General features: G+C 40.7%; 1 protein-coding gene across 1 annotated transcript; it reads left to right on the top strand.

Annotated features, from left to right (window-relative positions):
• Positions 1-8,419: 8,419 nt before the first annotated feature.
• LOC130954656 (receptor-like protein 36) lies at positions 8,420-11,919 on the top strand. Its single transcript, XM_057881413.1, has 2 exons — positions 8,420-9,195; positions 9,280-11,919. Exons 1-2 carry the CDS (start codon positions 8,539-8,541, stop codon positions 11,839-11,841), a joined length of 3,219 nt encoding a protein of 1,072 aa, XP_057737396.1. The 5' UTR covers positions 8,420-8,538; the 3' UTR covers positions 11,842-11,919.
• Positions 11,920-12,064: the final 145 nt, after the last annotated feature.

The following is a 12,064-nucleotide window of genomic DNA, read 5'->3' on the forward strand; positions in this document are numbered from 1 at the left end:
TGTGATCGTTTCTGAATCAGAGTTGAAGACTCGAGGGCAGAGGGTCATTGAGTCTCCTCCTCATGGAAAGGATGCTCCGAGTTCTTCAGCAGTTCCTCCTATTTCCTCTTCATCTCCTATGGATGCCTCTCTTCGTGGTCTTGGTGGCGCTTCTCCTGACTCCAGTGGTGGTGATTCGTCTACTCCTCTTCCTAAAAAATGATTTGTGGGCTATTTGGGGGCCCGGCCTGTGGGTCCCCCCTTTTTTAAACTCTTTTATTTACTTTTGGTTGGTGGTGTTTGTTGAACAATTTCTTTTGGCCTTTCAGGGCCGTAAACAAAATATTGAAAAATACAATTTTTAATAAGGGTTTTTAAATTAACAAAATAAATACCTTTTTTTGGATAAGGGTTTAGGTTACCTTATGCGTGTATGCTTTTCTGATTTTGATTTTTCGAAGTCCCCTTGATCTTTTTCTGAAAATCTTTCCCTTTGGCTTGTCTGAGCCTTTTGTTTAAGGACTTTAAGACATCCTTTAAACTTTTTCCTAGGTTTTTCAATCTCTTTTTTATTATTCCTTATACTCAACTTTGCTTTAGTGAGTTCTTATGACTTAGGTTATTTTTGCGATGCGTTTTTCTTCTACTCGGTTCTTCACTCCGATCCACGGGTTGAAGTATTTCCGAGCTTTTTTACTCGGATTTTCATTTCGACTTATGAGTCGGATTGTTCCTGAGTTTTTTACGATCAACTCATATAACCTCTTTACACCGACTTGTACCTCGTCGTTTTATCCTGACGACCATCTAGATCGGTTCATGGGATTTTCACGTTTTGTCGAGCTTAAGTTGGCGCGTTTCGTAGAAAGACTTAGAAACTAGAAATGAGTTTATAAGAGATATTGTAAATGAAAAAAGATCTTTTATTGATTGGGGAGATACCTTCTTGCTACTAAGGGTTTTTAATAGCCTATTTTCCCTTAGCCTCTACTATGATGCCTCGTTAAAAACCCTTCTCCAGAAAAAACCCTTTGACTTTTGGGAAAAAATCATGAAGTTGGGAAAAGAGTACATCAGGGAGTAGAATTCGCTTTTAACTGTAGTACCTTTTCAGATTACAAGCATGCCACGACCTTGGGAACTCAGTGCCGTTCAGGTCGGTTACTTTATAATAACCTTTTCCTAAAACTTCATTGACTTTGTATGGTCCCTTCCAATTAGCAGCAAGTTTTCCTTTCCCTGATTTGTTGACTCCAATGTCGTTTCTGATTAAGACCAAGTCATTCGGGGCAAATGTTCTTCGAATGACTTTTTTGTTGTACCTTGTAGTCATCCTTTGCTTCAACGCTGCTCTCTTATCTGGGCATCTTCTCGGGCTTCGGGGAGCAAGTCGAGCTCCTCTTTGTGCCCCTGTATGTTTCCGATCTCGTCATGGAGAATTACCCTTGGGCTTTGTTCATTGATTTCTATCGGTATCATTGCTTCTACGCCATAAACTAGTCGGAAGGGTGTTTCTCCAGTGGCGGATTGGGGTGTTGTCCTGTAAGCCCATAGCACATGGGGGAGCTCTTCAGCCCAAGCTCCTTTTGCTTCTTGTAACCTTTTCTTTAGCCCTGCCATTATGACTTTGTTGGTTGCCTCGGCTTGCCCATTGGCTTGCGGGTGTTCTACCGAGGTAAACTGGTGTTTGATTCTCATACTAGCTACTAAGCTTCTGAAGGTAGAGTTGGTGAATTGGGTTCCATTATCTATAGTGATGGAATAAGGTATCCCATATCTTGTGATGATGTTTTTGTAGAGGAACTTCCGACTTTTTTGAGCGGTGATGGTGGCCAATGGTTCTGCTTCTATCCACTTTGTGAAGTAATCTATTCCCACGATCAGGTATTTGACTTGTCCTGGCGCTTGGGGAAAAGGACCTAACAAATTCATTCCTTATTTTGCAAAGGGCCATGGAGAAGTGATACTGATGAGCTCTTTTGGTGGAGCCACGTGGAAATTTGCATGCATCTGACATGGTTGACACTTTTTCACAAATTCTGTGGCATCTTTCTGCAAGGTCGGCCAGTAGAATCCAGCTCGGATTACTTTCCTGGCTAGTGACCTTGCTCCGAGATGGTTTCCGCAGATCCCACTATGTACTTCCTCTAATACCTCGGTGGTTCTTGAGGTCGGTACACACTTTAATAGTGGTGTTGATATCCCCCTTCTGTAGAGAATATTTCTCACCAAGGTGTAGTGTTGTGCTTCCCTCCGGATTTTTCTGGCCTCTTTTTCCTCTTTTGGAAGGATGTCAAATTTTATGTATTCGACTAAGGGGTTCATCCATCCGAGGTTTAAACCGACTACCTCAAGGACTTCTTGTTTGTCTTCTATTTTTACCACTGAGGGTTCCTGGAGGGTTTCTTGGATCAGGCTTCTGTTGTTTCCTCCTGGCTTGGTACTTGCTAACTTGGATAGGGCGTCCGCTCTGCTGTTTAGATCCCGAGTTATGTGTTTAACCTCGGTTTCTGCAAAGCGCCCAAGAAGCTCCAGAGTTTTCTCCAAGTACCTCTTCATATTTGGGTCCTTTGCCTGATACTCTCCGCTTATTTGGGAGGTCACCACTTGTGAGTCACTGTATATCATCACCTTTGTAGCACCGACTTCTTCTGCCAGCTTCAATTCAGCAATCAAGGCTTCATACTCTGCCTGATTATTTGAAGCTGGGAATTCGAACTTTAGGGAAATCTCTATCTGGGTTCTTCTTTTATCTACCAATATTATGCCTACACCGCTTCCTGTTTTGTTGGATGATCCATCTACATAGAGTTCCCATGTAGTTGGTTTTTCCTCCTGATCCCCTGCGTATTCTGCAACGAAGTCGGCGAGGCATTGGGCTTTAATCGCCGTCCGAGTTTCATATCTTAAGTCAAACTCGGAGAGCTCTATTGCCCATTGAACCATTCTCCCTGCAACATCCGTCTTTTGGAGGATTTGCTTCATGGGTTGGTTCGTACGGACTCTTATTGTGTGAGCCTGAAAGTAGGGTCGTAGCTTTCGTGAGGCTATTACTAAGGAGTAGGCAAAATTCTCTAGTTTGTGGTATCTTAGCTCAGGGCCTTGTAGAACTTTACTGATGAAATAAACTGGATGTTGTCCGTCCTCATCTTCCCTTATTAGGGCTGATGAGACAGCCTTGTCCGCTACGGATAAGTACAGGACGAGGTCTTTTCTAGATACTGGTCGGGTCAGAATTGGAGGTTGGCTTAAAAACTTTTTGAACTCCTGGAACGCCTCCTCGCATTCAGGGGTCCATTCGAACTGGCATCCCTTTCTTAATAAGGAGAATAGTGGAAGGGATTTTAGTGCCGATCCTGCCAAAAATCTGGAGAGGGCTGCAAGTCGGCCGTTCAGCTGCTGGACTTCTCTCAAACAAGTCGGACTTTTCATTTCTAGGATGGCTCTACACTTATCGGGATTGGCTTCGATCCCTCTTTGTGTTAGCATAAATCCTAGAAATTTCCCTGCCTCCACCGCGAAGGCGCACTTTGCGGGATTTAGTCTCATCCCGTGCAGCCTTATGGTGTCAAAGACTTGTGAGAGGTCTGACAAGAGGTCGGCTTCCTTTTTGGTCTTTACCAGCATATCGTCGATGTATACTTCCATTAGACTCCCCAAATGAGGGGAAAACACTTTATTCATCAACCTTTGATATGTGGCTCCTGCATTCTTCAATCCGAATGGCATGACCACGTAGCAGAAATTAGCTCTGGGTGTGATGAATGATGTTTTCTCCTGGTCTGGCTCATACATTGGGATTTGATTATATCCCGAGTAGGCGTCCATAAATGATAAGTATTGATACCCCGAGCTGGAGTCCACTAGGGTGTCGATATTTGGCAGTGGATAAGGGTCCTTGGGACATGCCTTATTTAAATCGGTATAGTCGACACACATTCTCCATTTGCCATTCTGTTTTTTGACTAGCACTACATTGGCTAGCAATGTTGGGTACTTGACTTCTCTGATGAAGTCAGCTTCCAGGAGCGCCTGTACTTGTTCTTCTACTATTAGGGCTCGTTCTGGGCCGAGCTTGCGTCTTCTTTGTTGTACAGGTCGGGATCCTGGATAAACCGAGAGCTTGTGGGACATGAGCTCGAGGTCTATCCCGGGCATGTCAGAGGCCTTCCAGGCGAAGAGGTCGGAGTTATCTCTTAGGAGCTTGGTCAATTCTTGTTTTAGGGTCTCCCCTAGGTTGGCTCCTATGTGAGTATTTTTTCCTTCCTCTTTGCCGACCTGTATCTCCTCGGTTTTTTCTCCCGGTTGTGGTCGCAGCTCTTCTCTTGCCCTTGCACCACCGAGCTCTATTGTGTGAACTTCTCTGCCCTTTCCTCTCAGATTTAGGCTTTCATTGTAGCATTTCCTCGCCAATTTTTGGTCTCCCCTTACCGTTGCTATTCCCGATGAGGTCGGGAATTTCATGCAGAGGTGGGGAGTGGATACCACTGCTCCGAGTCGATTAAGGGTAGCTCTGCCGATTAAAGCATTATATGTTGACCCGACATTAATGACTATAAAGTCTATACTCAGAGTCTTTGATTTTTCTCCTTTTCCAAAAGTGGTGTGGAGGGGCAAAAATCCCAGTGGTTTTATTGGCGTGTCCCCTAATCCGTATAGGGTGTCGGGGTAGGCTCTTAATTCTTTCTCATCCAACCCTAGCTTGTCAAAAGCGGGAAAGGATGTCCGCTGAGCTTCCTTGGTCTACTAGGGTTCTGTGGAGATGGGCATTGGCTAGGATCATAGTTATTACTACTGGATCATCATGTCTATAGGTTATTCCTTGCCCATCTTCTTTAGTGAATGAGATGGTGGGGAGATCGGATGACTGTCCTCTGACCTGATAGACTCTCTTGAGGTGCCTTTTGCGAGAGAATTTTGTGAGTCCCCCTCCTGCGAACCCCCCTGAGATCGTATGGATATGTCTCTCAGGAGTCGACGGTGGCGGGTCTCTTCTGTCGATATCATCTCGCTTCCTCTTCCCATGACTGTCCGACCTTTCTATGAGATATCTGTCGAGCCGACCTTCTCTAGCCAACTTTTCTATCACATTTTTAAGGTCGTAACAATCGTTCGTGGGGTGACCATATATTTTATGGTACTCACAGTAGTCGCTACGGCTTCCCCCCTTTTTATTTTTGATGGGTCTGGGGGGTGGCAGCCTTTCAGTGTTGCAAATTTCTCTGTACACATCCACTATTGAAACTTTTAGAGGAGTATAAGAGTGGTACTTCCTTGGTCTGTCGAGACCGAGTTCTTCCTTCTTCTTGGTCTCCCTCTCCCTCTCTTTTATTGAGGGAGGGTGCCCAGGTCGCCAACTTAGGTCTCTCAGCTTAGCATTTTCCTCCATGTTGATGTACTTTTCAGCTCTTTCCTGTACATCATTCAAGGAGATGGGGTGTCTTTTGGATATGGACTGCGAGAAGGGACCTTCTCTAAGCCCATTGACTAACCCCATTATTACTGCCTCGGTGGGCAGGTCTTGAATCTCCAAACATGCTTTGTTGAACCTTTCCATATAGGCTCGTAAAGATTCTCCGACCTCCTGTTTTATTCCCAGGAGGCTCGGTGCATGTTTCACTTTGTCTTTCTGGATAGAGAACCTCATCAAGAACTTCCTTGAGAGGTCTTCAAAGCTGGTAACCGACTTCGGGGGGAGGCTATCGAACCACTTCATCGCTGCTTTCGATAGAGTGGTCGGGAAGGCTTTGCATCGCGTAGCGTCGGAAGCATCAGCTAGGTACATCCGACTTTTGAAGTTGCTCAGGTGATGCTTTGGATCCGTGGTTCCGTCATAGAGGTCCATATCAGGGCTTTTGAAGTTCCTCGGAACTTTTGCCCTCATTATGTCTTCGCTGAAAGGATCCTCCCCACCTAAGGGCGGCTCTTCCTTTTCGTCACGAGAGTTGCGACCTTTGAGGGAGGATTCTAACTTTAAGAGTTTTCTCTCTAACTCTTTTCGTCGTTCCATCTCATCTTTTAGGCTCTTTTCGGTTTTCTTTTGTCGCTCCCGTTCTTGTTCTAACTGTTCCAGGCGACTGTGGACTAATCCCATGAGTTTAGTTACATGGGATGGTCCCTCTTTTTCTGATTTGCGCCGTTCTGAGGAATTTACCTTCGGGTTTTTTACTCCGGAGGTACCTTCCCTATGTTGATTATCAATTTCCTGGTGGAGGGTGAAGTCCGCATCGTTATTGTCTGTGTCCAGATTCTCTTGCTCAGAATCTGTCTCGACATGACCTTCTTCGTGGGATCTGTCCGCCATCGGTGGCTGATCTCTCGGGTCCCCGGCAACGGCGCCAATGTTACGATGGGTAACCGAAGATTAGTGGACGGGACTGTATTTGACCGGCCCAATCGTTGGTGGAAGGTAGCTTCCGAGCTGGTTTGCACGCTGGAACCTCCTTCCGACTTGCGTACGCGAGTGAATGGGGGTGGTACCTGCAAAGACACTTCGATGCCTAAGTTAGCAAGGGTGTGAGCAGGTTAGAATGTATTGGGCTTAGAGATACCTGAGGGGTGTCAGTGTATTTATAGTGGTGAGCCAATAACCACCGTTGGAGTAGTGCCATATTTTTAGGGTGATAACCGTCCCTTTATCTTAGGGAGGTTAAGATATGGCTCCCGGAAGTGGTTAGAGAGATTTTAGGGACAGTTACTTATTTGAATTGATGTTAATCTGCCAACTATTCTCCGTCCCGACTTCTTTAGAACAAATCGTAGTCAAGACTGACTTCTTAGTACGAAGGTCGGTGCTCAGCAAGGCTCAATCCTCCGGACTAGGCCTTTCGTTTGGTCCTGGGCCTTTATTATTGGGCCAGGGTATGAACATATAGGTTCTTAGAATTTTATCAAATTTTCAATAAAAATCTCTATTGTTTAAAAGTTTATAATTAGCTTCTCATGTTAGATACAAAAATTTTCGATTAGATTCCTAATAATTAACAACAGGTGTTGTTAAAAAGAAAAAGAAAAAGAAACATTCTTAGAAGAAGAACATAAAAGCAGTATGAGAAATGCAAAAGTGTGTAATGACTAAATTATACATATGCTTCATGTCCAGATTTTATAAGACTATTAAAATCTGTATATGGGAATATGCATATTTCTACACGTACATATCATAATAAATTCATTTAATTGTGCGTTACCAAAATCTGATTTATCATCTAGGTTTGATTTCATGATTGCTATGATTATCATTGTTGTTTATATATTTTAAAAGTGAAACCATTGGTTTACCTCAATTTAATTTGGTCCATCGAAAATGCTCCTTCTATGTTATTATTCATGCTAATTTAACTTAATTTTAATAAAATTTTATCTATCAATTTTCATTTTTTTCCCCTTTTATACTTAGAGAAACATGTGCTAAAGAGCTTGAAGTCAAAATCTCATACAAACTTAAACAAAAGGTTTAATTACTCTGTTGGTCTCTGTAGTTTCGCTGTTTCGCAAAATTTTTAATTAGGTCCCTATATTTTTTTTCCTTTTAATTGGGTCTTTGCACCAAATTTTTTTTTAATTGGGACCTTATACTTTTTTTACTTTTAATTGGGTCCGTGCACCAATTTTTTGTTTTTTAATTGGGTCCTGATACAATTAAGCCAATTACTGTGAAGATGGATCTAATTGAAAATTTTGCGAAACTATAGGGACTAACAGAGTAATTAAACCTAAACAAAAATCCTAAAATAATAATAATAATAACAATAATAATAATAATAATAAACAAAAATACAAGAAATTTGGTCAACTATATGAAGAAATATGAATAATTACTATATCATGAGTATTGAATAAATTTTTTTTAATATAAAAATAAATTTACATTCATTATTTTTGTTGTATGATTAATTATAGAATCTTCTACACAATCCTAAACACGAGGATGCAAGTTCTTAGACATTGATCGACGATAATAATTTGCTGCTTGCATTGGCTGTGTATCTTGAAGGGATGCTACTTTCAACTTGATTTGCTCACATTGACACATCTCAATCTAATAAGATCATGTTCTATATGTAATAATATCTCTTAAATAAAGGTGAAATGATTAGTTTGAGAAAAACACAAGGATCAAATAATAAAAAGGAATCGGAAATAAGCATTGAGTGCTGTTGGCGTAAGAAAAGGGGATAGAGTCAATGAGTGATTGGGTTAAGGGACAACACACATGCAAAATGAAAAGAAAGAGGGACATCCATCTCAGATTGGTACACATATTTTTCCAACACGTATTTATTACTCCACCAATAACTGCAAACTCACATAGACTTGTTCAAAGTAGCCTCAAAGATTTGGAGACAGGGACCGAACCACAGATGTAAGAGTTGACTCTTGGTCTTGGAACATAAAGGTTGGGTTCATTTTTCCATTGTGCTTCTTCCAAGAAAGTAACCATCATTATTCATTCACTTGTTCATGATCAGTATGTATATATAATGTGATTGAGAGAGTCGAGTGAAAGGCACTAACAAATCAGATATCATCAATAATATCTATTATATTCCACTGAAAATGAGAGTTAGATACCAAAGTGTTACTGCATGCGCACTATTGGTACTTGTGGTGGTGGTGGCTGAAATTGCAGAGTTATGTATTTCTGCAAATTCAACGACTCTCCTCCACCCTCCATGTCTTGAACGTGAGAGGCAGGCTCTTATGAAGTTCAAAGCATCCCTAAAAGATTCATCAAACTTGCTTTCCTCCTGGCATGGCCAGGACTGCTGTCAATGGGAAGGGATTGGTTGCGACAATGTTACCGGTCATGTTCTCATGCTTGATCTCGCCTCTCCTTACCTGAAATGCTCGAGATCCATGAGTGACCACTACGATTGTAGCCATTTAGACAATCAATATTTAGAAGCTCCGGATGCTCATCCATTATTGCCGGAACTGGAATACTTGACTCATTTGGACTTGAGTGGAAATAATTTCTATTGGAGTCCCATACCAATGTTCATTGGTTCTATGCAACGCCTCAGGTATTTGTCGCTCTCTGATGCTAGTTTTGGCGGGAGAATACCCAGCAATCTTGGAAATCTCACCAACCTCCACTTTCTCGATCTGAGTTTTAATACATTTTCATCGGACAGCAACATCAATTGGATTTCTCAACTGCCATTGCTGGAGCACCTCAACATGATGGACTCTTTTATTTACAATGAGTATCAGGTATTTGTCCTAACTTATTACTTGGATAGTTGGATGGTTAATAATTCATGGACTTGACAAAGTTGCTTCTTCTTCCTCCCTCAGGTTAATATAATTAATCTCACCATTACTGCTCCTAATTTGCACTTCTTAAGTCTTGCCTACAATAGACTTAGTGTGTCAAATTTGGATGCTTTACAAAACATGACATCTCTTGTGCATCTTGATCTTCGTGGGAACAATCTTACTTCAGTTTCATCTTGGTTTGGCAACTTTAAGAAACTTGAGTATCTTGATCTTTCAGGGTGTGGGCTTCATGGCCCAATTCCAAATGCTTTCCAAAATGCAACTTCCATTAAACTTTTGGACCTTTCTCGGAACAATTTTGACTCTCTTCCATCCTGGTTTCACAAGTTTGAGAAACTCAAGCATCTTTCCCTCTCATCTAATAACTTCCAAGGTAAAATTCCCGTTGCTATACAAAATATAACTAGCATCGAGTCCCTTGAACTTTTTGATAACTCTTTTACTTCAGTTCCATCTTGGTTTATTGAGTTAAAGAAACTTGTCTACCTCGATCTTTCAAATAATAAATTAACATCTATGGAATGTTCCATTTCATCCATTTTGAAAAATACGTGTCACCTGAAAACATTAAATATAGGAGGAAACAAACTCCGAAAAGAATCTATTGGAAACAATGATTTATCTACCTGCATTGGACATGATTTGGAGAATCTTGACTTGAGTGAAAATGAATTTAATGATCATTTACCATCTTGGTTAGCACAACTTGAAAATCTAGGCAATCTTGATCTCCAAGATAATTTTTTCTATGGTCCCATTCCCTCTTCTTTTGGAAAATTACTGAAATTGAAAAATTTATATCTATCCAACAACAAGTTAGAAGGGGACCTTCCTGATTTCATGGGACAACTTGTAAATTTACAGGTAGTTGATCTTTCAAATAATTCATTTAATGGAACGATTACTCAAAATCTTAAGCAACTTGTAAATTTACAACATTATTATGTCTCAAATAATTATCTAATGGGATCCATTCCTTCGAGTCTTGGTGAACTTATAAATCTAACCTCCCTTGATTTGTCAAATAATTATTTAAAAGGAATCATACCTACAAGTCTTAACCAACTTGTAAATCTTGTTAACCTTGATCTTTCAAGGAATAAACTAGATGGGAGAATATGTATTGATTTTCAAAATCTTGTGAATCTACAATACTTGGATCTATCTTCAAACAATTTGAATGGACCCATTACAGTGGAAGAAAGCAGGCTTTTGGTTCTCTCAGAAATGTGGTATTTGAATCTCTCAAATAATCAAATCAGTGGCTCACTTCCTAAACATGTTGGTCATATAATGCCCAATTTGGTGTCCTTGATTCTTGGAAATAACCTCATAAATGGTTCAATTCCAAAATCATTGTGCCAAGTTGATGATTTGAGAATCCTTGATCTTTCAAAGAACAGGCTATCTGGTAAAATCCCCAATTGTTGGAAAGATAACAAAGCATGGGAAGAAATAAATTTGTCATCCAACAAACTCTCAGGGGCTGTTCCAAGCTCATTTGGGAATCTTTCCTCTCTCTTTTGGTTGCATTTGAATAATAACAGCCTTCATGGAGAGTTTCTAGCATCTGTGAGAAATTTGTCACAGTTGTCGATCATGGATCTCGGAGAGAATCAACTTTCTGGCACCATCCTATCATGGAGTGCAAACACATTTTCTTCACTACAAATTCTAAGATTGCGGCAAAACAGGTTAAGTGGCGGCATTCCTTCGCAGATATGTGAACTATCATCCATTAAAATCTTGGACCTTTCTCGCAACAATCTAAATGGTTCAATCCCTCGGTGCATAGGCAATCTTCGAGGAATGACTCTTGAGGGTCCCGCTTTGTCTCCTACTTCATCTGCTGCTGAGCCTCGCAATTCGTCTGCTAGACGAGAATTTGATTGGCAAACGGAGGATGTGATAGAAGTCATAAAAGGAAGAGAACTTGACTACATAAGAATCTTGAAGCTTGTAGTCATCATGGATTTGTCCCAGAATAATTTGGTTGGCTCCATTCCAAAAGAAATAACTTTGCTCGATGGATTGCATAGCTTGAATCTATCAAACAATCATTTGATCGGAAAGATTCCTAACATGATAGGGGATATGAGATCACTTGAATCCTTTGATGTTTCAACTAACCAACTCTCGGGTACAATTCCAAGCGGCATGTCATCTTTAACATCACTCAGTCAGTTAAACTTGTCACACAATAACTTCTCTGGACCAATTCCCACAGGTAACCAGTTTTTAACTTTTAATCCATCCAGTTATGCTGGCAACCCATATCTTTGTGGATCTCCTCTACCCAACAAATGTGGTTATTCACATCAAGTTAATGGGACCACTGAATTTGAAGATGAAGACAGCAAAACAGATAAGTTGGAAAAGTGGTTGTTCTACTTTGTGATTGCAATTGGCTTTGCAACTGGGTTTTGGGGAGTTATGGGGACTTTGTGGTTCAAGAAAACTTGGAGGCATGCTTACTTCAGATGGGTGGAAGATTTAGCTGACAGGATCTATATCACAACTGCAATAAGAATGGCAAAATTGAAGAAGTGGATGATGATGAGAAACCGTGTTGTTGTTTGATCATGTGTGTGTTTTTATTTTTATTTTGAAGAATCTAAAGTGGTAATATATTAAGAAAAGTGAGAGGTGTTTGATGTATGTATATGTACGAATTTGTAATAGAGATTGTCATTTGATGTTTAATCTCCTGAAAGAGCCTCTGCATAAACAGAACAACATAGCCTAATAACAAAGTCATTAAAGAAAATTTGAAATAAATAGTATAAATATAGATTCATGATGT

This window comes from Arachis stenosperma, chromosome 10, assembly GCF_014773155.1.
Source record: "Arachis stenosperma cultivar V10309 chromosome 10, arast.V10309.gnm1.PFL2, whole genome shotgun sequence".
NCBI classification, from domain to species: Eukaryota; Viridiplantae; Streptophyta; class Magnoliopsida; order Fabales; family Fabaceae; genus Arachis; species Arachis stenosperma.

Coding starts and splice junctions, on each gene's coding strand:
- LOC130954656 (XM_057881413.1), top strand. CDS start 8,539: ATGAGAGTTAGATACCAAAGTGTTACTGCATGCGCACTATTGGTACTT. Junction 9,196..9,279: donor TTATTTACAATGAGTATCAG/GTATTTGTCCTA, acceptor TTCCTCCCTCAG/GTTAATATAATTAATCTCAC.